Raw genomic sequence first — 17,978 nt, forward strand, 5'->3', positions numbered from 1 at the left:
TCTGTTGAAATAACCTTTAACTTTAATAACAAAATAATTGAATTCATGCAAAAATACAGGTACCTACACTGTAACTTGTTTTGTAACCGTTATTGGTTTTGGGAATAAATCGGCTATCAAATTATATTTGACACCGAAAACTTTTCTGAATCTTAATTAAATAATGCAGTTTGATTGCATGTCTCATAAATACACCATGGTTAGTAAGTAAGCAAATGGTAAAATGGATGGCAAATGGTTTAGCATTCTTCCAGGACAAAAGCAGTTAGATTGTAATGGGTATGAATTAAACTCAATTTTCTAATATTACTGTAGGTTAGGTTTTATTAAATAAATGGATAAGTAATATTTATAATAATGATGATATTCAATAATAATATAATATTGTTTATTTGTGAGTAATATCAGTGTTCCTCGGAAAATATGGGCTGGATCCTAAAAAGCACATTAATGACATTTAATTAAACGAGTGCAGAGATTGTACATAATACTGAATATTAGGTATGTATAATAATTATGTTTGCTGCCAGAAATTAACTGCTGCTCCCCAAACCGACAGAATAACACATGTAATTTATTAAAAAGAGTCATTCTGCCGCCGACATAATTACATACTATGAAATGATTTTGAATTAGCAGCGAAAATCTGTTATTTACAAATCATAATCTTGAGAAACACCGATAGTTTATATAAATATTTTCTTAACTTGATTTATGAATGAAAATGTTTATTGATGAATTTGAATGATATTACGATTTTATGAGAGAAATACTAACCATCTGCCATTTTTTTATTAACATTCACAATATCGCCCTTCTGAAGGTTCAACTCATCGGGTTGCGTGGACTGGTAGGCGTACACGGCCGCCACTTGTGGGCAATCCCAGCCCTCGTATACTGTCTCGTCAGGGTTGCTGGACGGCGGGGGGAGGCACGCCTCCATCCACCGCTGTCGGTCTGACTCGCTCACACAAGACAATAGCTATAAAACAACAAACATTTTTTTTGATTTTCACAATTTACCCAATTCACAATTTATTTAGTTTTATTGTAACCTGTCATTCTGAAACATAATCCGTTTAACCTTCAATATGCGAAGATGCAAAACAAAATTTGTATTACCAAGGAGTTACTGAGATACCCCACACATGTTATCATTATTATGGTTATGTAGGAATACAAATTCACTATTTACGCTGATATTGGAGGATAGTAATTTCGGGGATTCTGGTTACCCCCAGGACCCAACCTTACCCAATGGGAAGGTGGGAGAGATTTCAATGGACCTATCAGCTATATACCTTTATATATTTAATTCATAAGTGTAAATTGAGTCAATACCATTTCAACTGTTTTGTGATCATAGTTTTCTAGCATTGTGAGGAGCAACGTGTATTTTCCCGCGCTTTCTTTGACTGGGGATGGGCCCATCATGTCGCTCGTTGTTATTTCAAGAAGAGACCTTTTGCAGTAATCCACAACCACATATGATTCATCGCTGTAAAGAAAATTAAAGATTAATCCAGTTATGTTTCATGTACAAAATTGACATGGGCAGATTCATTAATACTATGTAGTGAATTAATTCATTCATATTGATCATTGCATTACATCTAATTTATGCAATATTTTTAACTTTAAAAAATTATAAAATAAATACCTTTTTTTCTTAGTCACTATAAGGAGATCAGTAAATAAGAACAAATGCAGAGGAATCTTTGACACTTTTCTTCCAAAGGTCAACTTGGATTGGTCTTCACCTCTCCACAAGAGATGAGTTAGTTCTCCAGATCTTACAAGCCACCTGGGAGTTTCGCATGCACTGATTTTCTTATCAGACTTTGGAGCAATTATTGGCATTTCCTTGATGTGTGGAGGGAATTCGATTTGTGTAGAAAGTATTCTGATTTCTTCAATGCGCTCTACGTTCCGGGCGCCCTCGTTGCATTGAGACACGACCTGAAAATGATCAATATAATGAATTATAACTTTTCGACAAATCAATAGGTGTGTTAAAACTGTCATATTTCATACTTACATTGTTCAATGTGGCTAAGGCATCCAAGCAGGGTTGATATTCATCATCTGTGGCAGTTAATTTCTTTAGAACAGCATCCAGAAGGAGAGGTAATCTCGTTGCTCTTTGCATGGGCAGCATCAGGAAGGAGTGAAGACATAGACTCTGGCAGGCCGGCTGAGTTTCAATTTGATTCAATACTTCAGTAAACTTTGGATCAGATTTGAGTTTCTTCAAAGCTTTTACAAGGAACACTTGGCTCTCGCAATATTTAACATAAACATGGAAATTCTTTTCAGCGTGATTTTTCACAATTTTACACAAACCACGGAGAAGAATATTCTCTTGCCAGCATTGTTCTAAGTCAGCCAACAATTGCTCTGAACACCGTTTTACTGCAATTAAAAAACCACATTTCTGATAAACTTCTAAACCAATTTAATTCATGATTGTTTGGAGGAAGCGTAAATTTATTTAACTTACCTGGTGGAATATTTCCAAATAAGATACTTTTTTCAGTGTTTGAAAGTATTCGTTCATCAGTAAATGCTGGATGAGACATGAAGATGGTCTCAAGAACAGTCAGAGAATTCAAGTAAGAAGCTTCGCTCGATATTATCTCAAACATGGCCTCTTGCAGTTTCTTCTGGGTAGGGGTCAAGGTAGCTAAAATAATATAAATTATAAATAAATAATGATTTTGTTATATACACAGACTAGTCTTTAGCAAGTACTCAGATACACGGTTAATTTCTATGTAGGAAGTTAAACTTTTACTTACTAAGTATAGCCGAGTTGATAACTTCAGGAATCTCACACCACAGTGTTCTGGAAGGGCCCTTTTGGGGGTTGATGAGGGTCATGGCTGAAGGGCGCTGGAGGGTTTTGCAATCCTTTGGAATACCTTCCTTAAAATTTGCAATTTCCTCATAGCCATCGGAATCAGAGTAGTTGTTACTGATTTCTCGACAAACCGACTGAAAATTACATAAAATAAATTTAAAATACAATGTTAATCATCATTTTAGCATACCTACACATGAAGACCACAAGGAATTAATGAAGCTAGGACGGCCTTCACTCAGCAATAAATAGTGAAACTCGATAATGTGGAGAAAAATTAAAAAAATAATTCTTAATAGAAAAAAAATCAATACCTCCAATTTAGCTGCATCATAAAACTGATACAGGGGCTCCTGGTTGAACATGCCCAGCGGGGGCACAGGGGTGTCGGGGGGGCTGGGCGCAGCCGTGGTGGAACAGGTGCCCCCGCTCATGGTGCTGCTGGCCCCGCTGCTGGTCGAGATATTCCCTATCTGGTAAAGCCCCACTTCCGCATACCTACAAAATAGTGTTACATTAGTCACCCTTCAAATAATGCTATGCAAGACAATTGATGGTGGATTTTCATGGTTGATAAGCCATTGGTTGTTTACTATGCTACTAGGTTACTAGGCCATGTCATTGTCATTCTAAATGCCAAATTTTCAGAACAAGATGTGTCACATGGTTCTGGGTAAGTGTAAATATGTTTTATCATTCGCATAATTATTTTATAATATATATTCACTAGTTATACTCTCAAAAGGTTAATGCTTGGATTTTATCTATTGAACTGAGTATCCTCAAGAAATTTATGTTTTTATGATCTTTTTTTCATTGCCTACAAATTTTTTATCGAATTTCGATATATTTACAAAATTTTGCCAGTCTCATAAGGGTTAACAAACCCTGTAGAAGTAATATCCTCAGGCAAAATTAATGTATAAGGTCAACACTGCAATTGTAGGTCTTCGGCTCCTAAGGGTTAAGTAGATAGGGATTTAAGTACCTACTTCCAAATCTTATGATTTCAGAGGAAATTTTGGCTTTGATTTATTATTAAGAGTAAATTAGAAAAATACTTTTTTAAAATGCAAGATCCACTGTTCCCAGACCTGCTAGTATTACAGTAATTAATTATAATAGGCATAACTGGCGTAAGGAATGAATATTGTGAATTTGAAACGGTCAGCCAAATTCCATAACAATAAAATTAATATTTATTTTAATAATTTGTCATGTTGCTTATGACAGCTGTAGAGACATTTTTGTAAAGTTCATCAAACTTAACAACCAACATCACAATGTTTATTATTGGATACAATTTTGATCATGTATTTCTACTATCTCCTGGTGATTAATGACACATTGTGTAAACATAATTGAATCCGCCTATCTTAGGCTGTGATTTCACCAGACCAAATATTTATTTTCTCTTTTGATAGCACTGTTTGCAGTAAACGCAAATACAATAATGGTTGTGAAATTGAATCTAACAACCGTAGCATAAAAACTTAATATTTATTACTTTGCTAAAGCTGTTCTTACTATGTATTCCATACCTCGGTACATTACAACAGTTAATTATTGGCTTACCAAGAAGTGCTCGATGTTCGCTCTTTGCCATTTCCATTAGTTTCTGGTTTGTATTGCTCGTTGGCTTTAAATAAACCACATTCAGCATACCAGGAAGTGCTATTGACGGATCTTTTTTCCTTTTTACTTGCGGACAATCTCTTTGGGTCTCCTAGAATAAAGGACAAAATTATAATTATTCAATGTCAAATCCAAATGCGTAAACTGTTACATTACATGAATGTGTACAAACACTACAGACTAATGTTTTCTTCTTCTAACTATCCTCAAAATACGCCAATAACATCATTTCCTCAACACACACATAGACCAATCTCATACCACTCTTTGATCCAACACCATTTCCCTGACTATATCTCATAAACTCAGTTTTCCCTCCAAAAAAGCTAACTGTTAAAAGAAACTTACTCTTTCACATTTGTTTAGTAATTGTTTTTAAAATCAACCCATAAGTTATTTTACTATAGTACATCTACTTTAAAACTAAAATAAAAGTTTTTTTATGGGTTTGAATCAGGATTGAACCTTTCCACCCAGGAACTGGAGTCGACAACTCTATCAACCTCGCCAAATGCTGATCAGGTAGGACCAACATTTATTTAGTACATTAACTGATGTAATTTCAAACGATTTCAGAGAAATGCATATATGTCTGTGTGGGTGTGTACGTGTTTGCCAACAAAAGTTGGTAGAATGCATTGTCATCGATAACGAGTCTATCTGCAAGTTTCAGCTCAATTGGAAGTCGGGAAGTGTTCAAGATGTTCGTCCAAGATTTGTATTCATTCCCAAAAACAAAATTGAAATTCCAATATATGACTGAGAATAATCCACAAAGAAAGTACTTAACTACCCAAATTTTGTTAGATCATTTTTTTAAATAGCAAAAATGAATACCTGTCGTTGGTGATCCTGTATCTGGGGGTGGTGGAGGGGGTGCATTTGGTCGCATGGTCACCAATTTCAACAGATTACTAGACTTGTCTCCGCTGACGGGAGATGACTTTCTATTGCTCGGGGGGACTGCTGGGGGGGTAGAGATGTCAATCACAGGATTACAATCAGAAGTTGGAATTAGAGGCAGTTCAGCTGCAGGTTTCTTATTGTGCTTTCTTGATGGAGCTATTGGCTGGGGTTCTTCTTTACTGACTTCAACACTCAGCGATTCATTACTGAAAATAATTTATGCATTGAAGAATAATCGGACATAATATTATTCTGTTCCGTGCAGAAGTCTTGTACACAAATTACACAAAGAAAATACATATTTACCTTTTAACTTCCGTTGAATCATTCAGCAAATCATTCAAATAAAATGTAGAGTTCATAACGGACAGAGACTGCGATCTTGATTTGTTGCTCTCTGTCAATGATGAATTTCGTTTGAATTTTGATTTGAAAGATAAGTATGATTTCCTGGAAAGTGTTGCACTATCTTTGTCCATTTTGCTACCACTTTTAAGAGTTTCCTGACTATCAGTGTTATTGTTTGATATGTTGGCGTAGTTTTGCTCTGTTTTTGATTTGTGGTCGGCCAATTCTAAATTAAGTTGTGAAGTGTTACTTATATTAATATTAGACAGAGCATTTCTGACAGGAAATTGAGAAGATTTTATATCACTCATTGGGGAATGTTGGGTTTTTATTGTCTTTTGTGGTTTGTCCACACTGGCTTCATATTTGGACTCTGGAAATAAATTATTTTGACTAGTAATGTCGGGTGTTTTGACATTTTCTTTGAGCTTTTTGCTTTTTTGTTCAGGTCCTTGCTTTACTTTGGAAGAATCTTCATAAATATAAGTATTTTTCTCTCCCCCATTATCTAAAATAAAATAAATATTTAACATGGAGATACTAGATGATACATCATGATTATTATTAGATAAGTTTATGAATTAAAATCAAAAGAGTTCCAGCAATACTTAATTCAATGTGAATCAAGATGATTAATAAAAACTGAAATTTGTCTCTCATTTATCTACAAACCTGTTATGATAATTAAAGAAAAGATCAAAGTGTTATGATGAAGTTTAAAAGTAAAAGCAAACATGCAAATAAATATTACAAACGATAGATATATAAAATGGTTGTAAATAGTAATAACTAATAACTGAAATTGTGTTAAACCTGTAGATTTTTTCCTTGTACTTTTGGTAAAGTTAAGTTTCAGTTCGCGCATCTTTTTCCCCGCAGCCGATGCAAATCGAGTAAGCGTGTAGATGTTGCTGGTGGAGGGTGGTTCAGGTAGCTGGGTGTTGTCAATGTCACCCTGCAACAACAAATTATTATTATTTTAAAAAAAGAAACATTCCTAGGTTACACATAACTTAACAATATATTTTTTTTAAAACTCCTACTACCATCATTATATGCGGAAGATGTTGCTTGTGCAATGATAGAGAACTGTCTTAAGTGATAAGTTGTAGGTTAAATAAATTAAGATGTAAAGTGCCCCGCGGCGCGCTTACGAAAATGGCCCTAAAGAAATAATCCAATCATTATTATTTGACCAGCAGAGAAGTTGAACTCACGACGCCTGGGTGGGAACCCGACGTATTTCTCAACTCAGCTACTGAACAGACCGAGTTAATCGTCAGAATGGGAAAATTGGTAAACCTTTTTCATAAAGTTTTTTTTCACGAATTTCACTTTTTTTCCTATTTTCTTCCTAACCTAACCATTTTCCTAAAATAACAAATTTATAAAATAAAGAATTTAATTTCTAATTTTGTCTTTTAGTTGTCGCACCAGATAAGTCACCAGACGCCACTGGCTGATTCAGATTTATTCAGTACATAAATAGTAAATAAATGTTCCGCAAACATTATAATAATGTGTGCGGAACATTTACATAATCATCAAATATTGACATGTCACATCACATGTTATGTAAGGCTATTGTAATTGACATTTGTAAAGCAGTTGAATAAAATATATCACTGGAGGGAAACTGTAAATTTGAATTTTAATTTACAGTATCAAAAATTATAACTACCATCAATAATAAATTGTCATTGATTAAAATTAAAATCATGGTAGCAGTATATCGAATAAACAACCTCCAATCGAGAGGAATATAACTAGTTTTTCAAATTTTAAACTAAAGTCTTTGTAATTTTTTTTAAATACATCGATTGTTTATCATAACTGTTTTGTTTTCTTGAATGAAGTGGAAATTAACCCACTTCCCGACATCCGATCGAGCTGAAACTCGGCAGATATACTCATCGAATTGTCAATGACAATGCATTATATCAACTTTTGACAGATTTCACACATAGACAGGCGGACATACGCATTTCTCTTAGATGTTTAGTTTGAATTAGATGACATTACAGCATTTAATTTACGAAATAAATCTCCGTACTAAAATTAAAATGAATAATTTATTTAAGAACGTAATAAGTTCTCCTGGCTAATTTAGTTGTTAAGATGAAAAAGATACACACATACACGGTGTTGGGAAACTAGTGGTACAAACTGGAAACTGGTGTATCACATTACAGAGAACCCATAAAAGCTGTTTCTTAAAAAAAAATTCGGCAATAGGGTTAAAAAAACTTTTGGAAGCCGGGTCTATGCTTCCACGCATTTTATAGCAACCGATTTTTATACGACAAAATCGGCTTTAAATGTGATCTAGATTCACCAGCTTCCCACTTGTGCCAACCACTAGTTTCCAGACACCATGTATAATGTATATCTATCTATCTAAATAAAAATGTTCTTTTGTTTTTTTTTCACCAACTGCTTTGAAATTTTGACACAACCTTGCATTCGAATACGCGTGTGTTTTTGTTTTTATATACCAATATTATACATATACTATATCACATGTGACAGGTAAAAACAACGCCATCTGTTGGACGTATAAGCAACATCCGCCATTATTTCTCTAACTGCACAGACAGACTGAGCCACAGCAACGCGTGGCGGGGTACTGCTAGTGTGATATAACTTCTATATTAATGAGTTATATTTTTTCTTTATAAAATAAATAAATGTACCTTGTCAACATGATGATAAGACTGCTCCGATTCAGAGTCGCTGTCGAAAGAGTCGTAATACTCCTGTGGTATTCGAGAGGTCTCTGGAAGACCCTGGTGAGGAAATGGTTCATAAAGGTGCTCAGAGTCCGTGCTGTCAAAATCTGCAATAAAACAAGATAAAGTCATTTTCGAATGAGAAAAAAACTGTGGGATTTCGCAAGCTGGTAATGGAGTAGAAAGAGGAAGGGAACGTTTATTGAATAACATAACTTTCAACTAGGTACGAGTAACATGAAGCTTCACGGGTCAACAATGACTTATAGCACATGTTTAGTAAAAAAAATGAAGGGCACATTTATTGGGTAACATAACTTTCAACTAGGTAACATGAGGCTTCACGGGTCAACATTAACTTATAGCGCACATTTAGTAGAAAGATGAAGCGCACATTTATTGGGTAACATAACTTTCAACTAAGTAACATGAGGCTTCACGGGTCAACATTAACATTTAGCGCACATTTAGTAGAAAGATGAAGCGCACATTTATTGGGTAACATAACTTTCAACTAAGTAACATGAGGCTTCACGGGTCAACATTAACATTTAGCGCACATTTAGTAGAAAGATGAAGCGCACATTTATTGGGTAACATAACTTTCAACTAAGTAACATGAGGCTTCACGGGTCAACATCGACTTATCGGTATGTTGGGAATTTGAGACCTGTGAATCTATTAGTTAAATTAAATAATATACCTACAACGTATCATGTATTAGTAAAAGACTAGGTAAATTGCTTATTTTGAAAATTCGAAATTGTGTCCAAACAAAGTTTAAAATATTAGATTGTATTTTTTTGTAAAAAGAAAGCAATTTAAAATGGAAAACAATAAAATGGTAGAAAATAAATATCAAATTTAAAATTTCTTATTTTCTAAATTATTCCGATCAGTAAAAAAAATATCGTATTATCAAATTAGAATAACGAATGGTTGGAATTGTTAAACAAGATATTTAGGTAATGATGCAGCTTAAATAAAATGTGGGTGCAAAGGTGAGATAATGTTCATATTATGGCGCGTTGAATTATTGAATCATAAAAAGATATGTAAATAATGAAACGTGTGTAAATTAGTAGGTTACGAAAAATTTACGGAAAAAATAATAAATATTATAGTCAAAGGCGAAGGTATTACAAAATGCGACGCAGAGAACAGGTTTCGGTGATAAATAATCGGCCATGTTAGATTCGAAACAAAAAAACCGTTGCGAAAATGAGCACATAATACTTCGTACTAATTAACCTGCTGTACCAAATGGAAACACAGGTATTGTATCATGTGTTAGTCAATTAATTAAATAATAATTATTATTACAATTGTAAAGAAATAATGCAATTACCAATTAGAATTGTTGCTTCTTGCGTTTCTGTGGAGTCATCTTCGAAAACGTAAACTTTGAAGACGGCAAGTCCGGTTAAGTCTTTTCGACGTACTTTAGGGTTGCTGATTATTCTAAATATCACATCGGCGTTTCGGTAGTTCCGTAAAGAATTGCAAATGTCGTCGTTATCTGAATAGAACGTCGCTGAGCGCGTTGTCGAGATATATACTTTAGAGGGGGAAGACACGAACACTGAAAGAAATAATATAATGGATACAATCCTCACAAAGGGATAATTGATAGCTCAACAGAACTTGAAAGCGCGAGCCGAACTGCGTCCGAAACAAACAAGTCGAACAAAAATCAAACCACGACAAGACTTACTCACGCGTCAGCAAAATACATTTTCATAGAGTAATTATTCTGATACTATAAAAAATACACTAAATCGTTTTGGTTTCTGCTGCGAATAAATTGGAGCCAAATTTGTACTACATTGCCGCATTGGACTATTCTACTCTACCTGTAAGAATACTATGTAAATTTACAGACACGAAAGCTGAATCTTAATGGAATATTGTAAGAATATAAGTGGAGCGTTGAACTCGATAAAAGAGCGTTTTGCGCGGCCGCTGCTTTCGAGGACTAGTTGAAACTAACATTTATATGTTTACTAAATAATAATTACCGGAACAAGGATAGAGATTAGTGCGAAATTTCAATTGGAGTAGGTATCTCAACTAATGGTAAGCTATTACTAATGTAATGAGTAATGACTAATGACTGTTCAAAAATATATATTATTAACAAATGCCTAAATTAATACTCCATTTATAGCCGAAAGTTATAGTTGGTTTGAGTTGATACAGATTTTAAATATTCAATAGTTATAAATAAGTTGTCGACCTTCAGCGACAGTCGCACATCGCAAGGTCGGCGGTTGAAGTTAAAGTTTCCGGACGCAGTCGATGAAAACACTGAACGAGGTACGAGTACATCATTCAGAGGAGCGAAAATAAAAACTCTACAGAGTCAAACTAAGTTTGTCGCTTCTCTAACGAAGATTTCAATTTTACTAACTTAATGGCGCAATGAAGCGCAAAACTACCAAGGAGACTTCTAGATCAAATAAAAAACAATTAGGTACATGTCTGAATACATATGATCGCGTAATCCAATGTTACGTATCTGTGTGTGAATCAGGTGGCTAGTCATGGGCAATATCCAAGGTGAGCCGTGAAAACTCTTCTCTGAGATGCGATTTCGCAAAAATGATAAGAGTTGGCATACTGTCTAAGGTATAAAAGAAAAAAAAACACACAAATTCAATGAAATATGCATTCTTTACGCGATTACACGCCAGATGACTAGACAATGATATATATGTGTGTAAATTCGATTGGTTATTTTAATAATGTTCTAGGACATTGCAAGCGAGGTTGCGGAGAGATCTCGGAAAGGTCAGAAGCCAAACAATCTCCCGTATATATAATGTCTGAAGGGAAGTCTCCCTGGTAGTTGCGCTTTTCTCCACGAGGAGTGAGAACCAACCTTGCTCAGCGCAGTGACGGCGCCTTCGCGCGGTGTTCACGGGGGCAGCCGCTCGGTGCGCGCGAGGACTTCGCTGGCGGACACATCCCACGCTCATGGCTCATTTTAAATGTGACGGACACACAACTACCATTTGTGTTCTATTATTAGGTAACTTATGGTAAGAACATTTTTTATCTCTGCTCGGGATAGAAATAAACGTTATTAATCTCGAGGGAAAACGTCACAGATGCGCAATAGCGAAACAATATCGCATCAAGACGATAGATGAAAATAAACATATTAGGTAATGATTGCCGATAGTTACCACCATTTATAATATACAGAATCTATTATAATATCATTATCGTGGCTGCATCCGAGTGGCTCAGCCCAGTGAGCGATGGATATAGATGATGAGGAGAAATCTCTGATGTACGGTAACCGAAGTTTTGAACGTAAGCAAGAAGATCGTATGCAAAAGATCGTATGTAAAAATATCGTAATTATTATTTGATCGTAAATGATAGTAAATTACGTAAATAAGAAAAAGATGTTAAATACTCGATCTTATAATGATTGTAATTACAGTTAATACGGACATGTGTCTAGTGTGGTAGTCGAAAAGCATGTAAAAAAACTGTATATAAATATATTTTACGAATAAAGGAAAGAAAAAAGTGAGATTGTAATTTTACTTTAAAAAGTTCGTGAATAAGAAAATGATCGTCATCAGTCTAATCAAATAGTGATGACGAATCTAATCAAACTGTTAAGTTCAGGAGCAGACAGGTGCATAAACAAGGATTTTTATTAGAATGTTGTCTCACTGAACAAGGAAGGCAACTTGGCATATTTATACAATATAATGGGAGACGGGAGGAACATTATTCTCGTCATCGCTTTAACTAACTCATCATGGAGTTAAAGTTTGGAGGATTCATGCACCAGTTCGCCACCATCATCCAGATATCTGCCACCGAGAGGGAGCGACAACTGAAGTTCGCATAGAACAATATGCATTGTCAATCTGGGTCCCCTCAAAAGAAGTACAAAGACAGCACTGAAAGCCTAACACCTATTGTGAAAACCGTCGACTAACCACTATTGTGAAAACCGTCAACTAACCACTATTGTGAAAACCGTCAACTAACGACTATTGTGAAAACCGTTAACTAACGACTATTGTGAAAAGATTTTCAAAATGATGAGATTATTGACTATTTGCGTGGAATAGCCCACAGCATTGCTTACTGAAGAGAACAACTTTTTTTTTTACATATATTATTACCTAGATATATTTGCGTAATATAAAGTATGTAAAACCAGCATTTAATATGATAACGAAAAGTAATAAAATGTATTGTTCAGTATGAAATAAATGATTAGACGTATATTATATCAAATCTTTTTACTACACAGACCTATTGTTTGTTTACTATCATTTGCTTATTATTTGCCTAAGATCATTTTGATAACGATCATGTGTGAGTTACGATCATTTGATCACGAACATTTTGTATACGATAATTTTGTTTACGATCCTTTTACCTATCACCCTGATGGACGATGCTTTAATTTTAATTAGATTTAATTTAATTTTTTTATTTGTGTGATGTTTTTATTGTAGGTTATCAAAGTACCTAAAATAAATATAACCTTCCTATTATTAATTTTTATTTTTTTTATTTGAATTTTGAATATAAAAGTTATATACAGGGTGTATCGGCACGTACCCGACAAACTTTAACCAGCTATTCCTTAGCACTTTTGGAGTAAAAAATGTTATGGGCACTTTGCTGTCCGGTAACATTTTTTTTTAATAAAAAATTTAATATTCATATTTTCACCACAATATGTCACCAATGTTTTATCCTTTGACAAAAAAAGAAAAACCCGTCTGGCAATATTTTGTTCGAGTTTCGTTGAATAATGTACGTACGTACCTACGTTGGCGCGCTTTTACAATCACAACGAAATGGCACGGCACCATTGTCTCATTTTTAACTATTATTATTTAGTGTGTACGAAAGAGCGAGGACACTTTTTGACACACTTGATAATAACAGCTGTTGAACACGAGAAACAATGCAAATGACAGTGACGGAGTGTGGATTTTTTTTAATTTATTTTTTGTTTTTAATAAAGTTCTGATGGAGACTTTGTGGTTTGTCATCACTTTGATCAACTTCTACATAGATTATCTCCGACCATTAGGTATTGATTCTACTGTAAACTTTCAGGCCCACTATTGGGGTAGGCAAAGGCATGTTTATTGTTAAAAAGAATAATGGGCCACTTCGTCTAAATGAACAGTCTAAAATAACAGTATTCGGAAGTTTCGACTTTTTCCTTTCCGCTGCAGTGCGCGGCTCGCACGGAAGTAATGTTGCCGCTCGAATTATATTTATTCGATCTGATTCTTACGAAAATAGAAATCGGTCGCACCCGCAACTCCTCTATTTCAACAATTTTTAATGGACGTCGAAATGAAGTCATTCAATAATGAATCAATATTTATAGTTATGGAAGCTGATTCATACATGATTCAGAATCGATTATGAAAATGTTAAATTTGAATTAATATTAAACAAACATTTGTTCAACCACAACCAAGGTGAGATTAACTAAATGTTCATAAACTTGATGTTGTTCTGTGAAAATATTTGGTATTATATAATAATTCGTTGTATTGTTTGTATTCAAAGTTCTCACAGCAAAAGAAAACTATTTAATTTGTCCGTAGGTACCTGTGTGCTTTCGTATTACATACCAAGTACACAGTCAGTATAATTTTACACAATAAGCATTAAAAACGTTTTCCCTCGAGATAAACAATGGAATGTTTTTACAAAGAGTATTTCCTAGATAATGTAAAATCTCCACGGAAAGATATAATATGCGAAGCAGAGGTGCATACAATAGAGACAAGTGCATAAAGCAATTTGCGCCGAGCACGTTTATCTAGCATTAATCGATCGTGGAACAATCGTATGAATTAAGGTCGCGAGAAAAATTGGGAAAATAATGTATTATTTTAGAACTGTCAACGTTTTGCAGCCGCGGGTTTCGTAGTCCCGAGCGTCGAGCTCCAATGTGAGGCATTTTCTGTTTCCTTAGCTCCACTTAGCTGCTACTTCACTATTCACTAGATATGTAGCACGAGGCACGAGAAACTGATAAGTTGATAACGGGCATCTTCAGGTCAGCCGTTGCGGTGAATGGTCATCACTAGCACGGCTGATGAGTGCGTCTGACACGAACACTTGGTGAGTCTCCAAGGTGACGTGATACGAAACAGGTTATTGCACATGCACACTATTTTACACTCCGTAAATTATAATATGTCACTTGACACAGTTGAATTGGCGTGATGTTTTCTACAAAGCACAAAACCGCTTATAATACAGGAAGTAAACAATGCGTTCCATCGTACAAACAAACGCTATTTTATAATTTCCAGAGTCGTTCGGACGTAGGTACAATTTCTCCCGATTATCCGTGATGGGCATTCGCGGTTATGCAAAAGAATATTACGCAATTAATCTGATAAACGGACAAACACAAAGCACCGCTCCGCACTGAATCGCACCTCGGCCGCGCAGACAATAAGACCTTCTAGCACAACCGGATTTCTCTATCAATTCTATAACATAATACGCGGACGCGAGCGAGGATGATCACATACGCGTAACACTAATATGGGGCTATTCGTTTACATATACGCTTCAGGCGGACAGACGTCGAGGAAAACTTTTGTTATGATCACAAGTCGTTTTGGGCAAAGGTTGTCGTAATTCCACTTTCACTTGTCGGGCGCGAGCGCTGTACTGGCCCGGCCGCGCGCGAGTGCCGCGCTAGCCCGCTAGCCCGCTAGCCAGCCAACCCGCGCAGTCGTGGCTCGCCTCCTCGAGGGTCGGCCTTCCTCGGGTCGTGGGCCGTGGGCCGAGATCCGCGATCCGCGAACCAACACACAGCCGGCAGATACATTCCTCGGTCTCGTACACGCCCAAACAGATCCATCCAGGTGGAACCACTACTTGCCGTGTAAGGACTTCGGGTAGAAGGGGACGGACCCCGCGCACTGCCTGCCGTCACTGTGATACCAAGTGCCACATTCTTGTACCTTGCTTTTCACGGAGCCATCACTATATATGGGGTGACAGCTGGTTCAGGGCTGGCGCAAGGGATAATGAGAGAACAGGATTTGGTAAATTTGCCGAAATCCGGCTCAGCACGATTTTTTTTGAAATTTCTACTGGAAACGACTAAATTTCTACTGGAAGTCGGGGGAGATGTAAAACATGCACAAAAAGGTTATTGGGTTCTTAGTTTGGGATATTTAAATAATTTATGCGTATTTCCTAACCTTTAAACTTAGCTATGATTGAGAAAAAAATGAACTTTGATGAATATTTTACAATCTCCCCAACATAAAAAGAAAGTTGTTTCTTGTAGTAATAAGGTTGAAACCAAGCGTTATTTTTTTTATATTATAGTGTGTATCATTTTGTATGGTTTTAGGTAATGATGGTTTATTTAACTTTGTTTAATCTCAGAAACAATTCCCTGCATAATAAGATACCACATTGACTTTAGATAATAATTTAATAAATACTAGGTATTGATTTTATACCTATTAAAAATTCAATATAATAATAATAATAGTTTATTCCAGAATGTATGCAGGGGTAGTGCAATGTAATACATTCCATATTTTGAAATAACAAAAAAATGAGACAAATAATAAATTAGACAAAATAACAATACATAGATTTAATGGTAATTTTGTATTACCCATATCGTATCTTCTGTCATAAATCACATTAGAAACCCCATATTCGATATAATCCATCTATGTATGTAATTTACTTATTTGATTTAATATATTTGTAATTGTATAAATGTAGAATAATAAATAAAAAATAAAGACAGGCACATAAAATAAAAACAAAAAAAGCAAAAAATGCAAAAAACACAAAAATGTATGCATAATAAAATTTGTTCAGTGCTATAGTTTCGAAAACACAATAAATAATAATAGTAATGCTTTAGAAATCCAGCTTGAATAGAGAAAAAAAATCATCATGCAAATGGCCCATGCAATTGAACCAAAACCACCTATATGACAAGGCCAGGACACTGAATAAAATCGGCTTTTTAACTTTTAAGAGATCCTCAAAAAAAAAAATTTTTTTGTCTTAACAAATTTTTTTTTTAAATGTAGACGTGTATTAACCATGTTTAGTCCTCCACTAAAACTAACTATAAAAATATATATTTATACAGGTCATTATTGATAAAAAAAGGACTGCAGTTCTTCATTGGATGAATTTGTGTATTCGGTAAGTATGTTTGCGAGAGTTGAAAAGGCTGATATGGAAATTGAATGATGGGTTGAATTGAAATGCAGAAAACTCTAATAGTTAAAATAATTTAAATTTTTCGGGTTTCCAAAAAACGCATTGAATCTCTGAATGACCCGTGATGTCACCGATGACCAGTCTCAAAAAGTCAACTTTTTTGTATGGGAGTTGAAACGTTTGTTATTCTTAAGACCCGGCATTTTCAATTTCTACCGATTTTATATCAAGTTTCTCGCTAACTCCTTAAGTCTTGGAGTTCCAAAAAAAAAATGTTGTTTTTGAAGATAATATCCATACATTTGTTTTGCCGAAACGTTAATTATTTGAAATTCCCTCGATAGAAAAAAATCGAAAAGTAAGCTCCGAAAATTATTAAAAATATGTTTTGTTCTGTTATTTAATATGTTATAAGCACGAAAAAATTCAGAGTGTATGTTTAAATGCAACTAAAGACATTGGAGAGAGATTTTTGCTTTATTTCAAATGAGTCGTGTTTCATAAAATATTTTCACAGCAGTCGCTTACGTTTGTTCATTCCAATCCTTTTAAATATTAGCGCGCTCTCTCTAACATTGTGATTTACATAAGACCATTTCAAACATTCATCAGTCCCGCGCAGTCGGCAGGCATAGTGGACGTGTGTCAGAATTTTTGGCATCTAAAATTACGTGATTTACTGTAAATAATATTTAATTTAAAATATTTGAATAGCTTATTTAACGTGAATATTGCATTTATCGGTTAAATAATATTGTTTTTCAAAATTGAAAAATAATTAACAAACATAAATTAAATGTCCCAAGGCCGCGGCTTGTGTACAAAAGTACTATTCGCCAAAAATTCGTTTGCCACAAGGCGAAGTAAGCTGATTGTTCTAAAACTGTGAGATTATTTCTTGAATGAATTCCGCAGTCGTTTTTTGCCACTCTGGAAATATTAGAGTAAAACACGTCAGGTGTTTAACAAATACTGGTTATTCAGACTTTGCCGAACATTTAATTAATACTAACCATACTTTTGATAAAAATACAGGAGTCAAAATTGTACATAAAAATAAAATAGGAATACGCCTTAATAATATAGAAGCATTAGAAATAGTAGTAGATTGAGATCAAACGAAACCGGTCGACGTGTATAGCAAAATAAAGTGGTTTAAAACAACAACAAAAATTATTTTGAATAACATATTTAATTAAAATGTATCTATCACGTATACTTTTATAAAATTTACAAATATCTTTATGAAATTCAATTTTTATTTAAAAAAGAAAAAA

At 34.7% G+C, this 17,978-nt stretch overlaps 1 protein-coding gene across 6 annotated transcripts in view; it reads right to left on the bottom strand.

Moving 5' to 3' along the window:
- Window positions 1-17,978, bottom strand: part of Exn (Ephexin) — an 84,469-nt gene that overhangs the window by 5,174 nt on the left and 61,317 nt on the right. For 3 of the 6 annotated variants that reach the window (XM_089635079.1, XM_089635078.1, XM_089635080.1), the window contains 12 exons: window positions 8,443-8,585; window positions 6,563-6,704; window positions 5,708-6,257; window positions 5,333-5,607; window positions 4,436-4,586; window positions 3,175-3,358; window positions 2,799-2,994; window positions 2,501-2,683; window positions 2,039-2,412; window positions 1,661-1,959; window positions 1,342-1,498; window positions 778-982 (listed from right to left, as the gene is read on the bottom strand). In XM_089635079.1, the coding sequence (XP_089491205.1) occupies window positions 778-982; window positions 1,342-1,498; window positions 1,661-1,959; window positions 2,039-2,412; window positions 2,501-2,683; window positions 2,799-2,994; window positions 3,175-3,358; window positions 4,436-4,586; window positions 5,333-5,607; window positions 5,708-6,257; window positions 6,563-6,704; window positions 8,443-8,585 (2,859 nt within the window). Of the gene's footprint in view, window positions 1-777; window positions 983-1,341; window positions 1,499-1,660; window positions 1,960-2,038; window positions 2,413-2,500; window positions 2,684-2,798; window positions 2,995-3,174; window positions 3,359-4,435; window positions 4,587-5,332; window positions 5,608-5,707; window positions 6,258-6,562; window positions 6,705-8,442; window positions 8,586-9,826; window positions 10,061-11,359; window positions 11,539-14,875; window positions 15,194-17,978 lie in introns of those variants that run through there. The other 3 variants (XM_089635081.1, XM_089635082.1, XM_089635083.1) reach the window with 3 other exon arrangements.

The sequence above is a fragment of the Hesperophylax consimilis genome, chromosome 8 (genome assembly GCF_061612785.1).
Source record: "Hesperophylax consimilis isolate HC1 chromosome 8, BYU_Hcon_1.0, whole genome shotgun sequence".
Classification (NCBI taxonomy): Eukaryota; Metazoa; Arthropoda; class Insecta; order Trichoptera; family Limnephilidae; genus Hesperophylax; species Hesperophylax consimilis.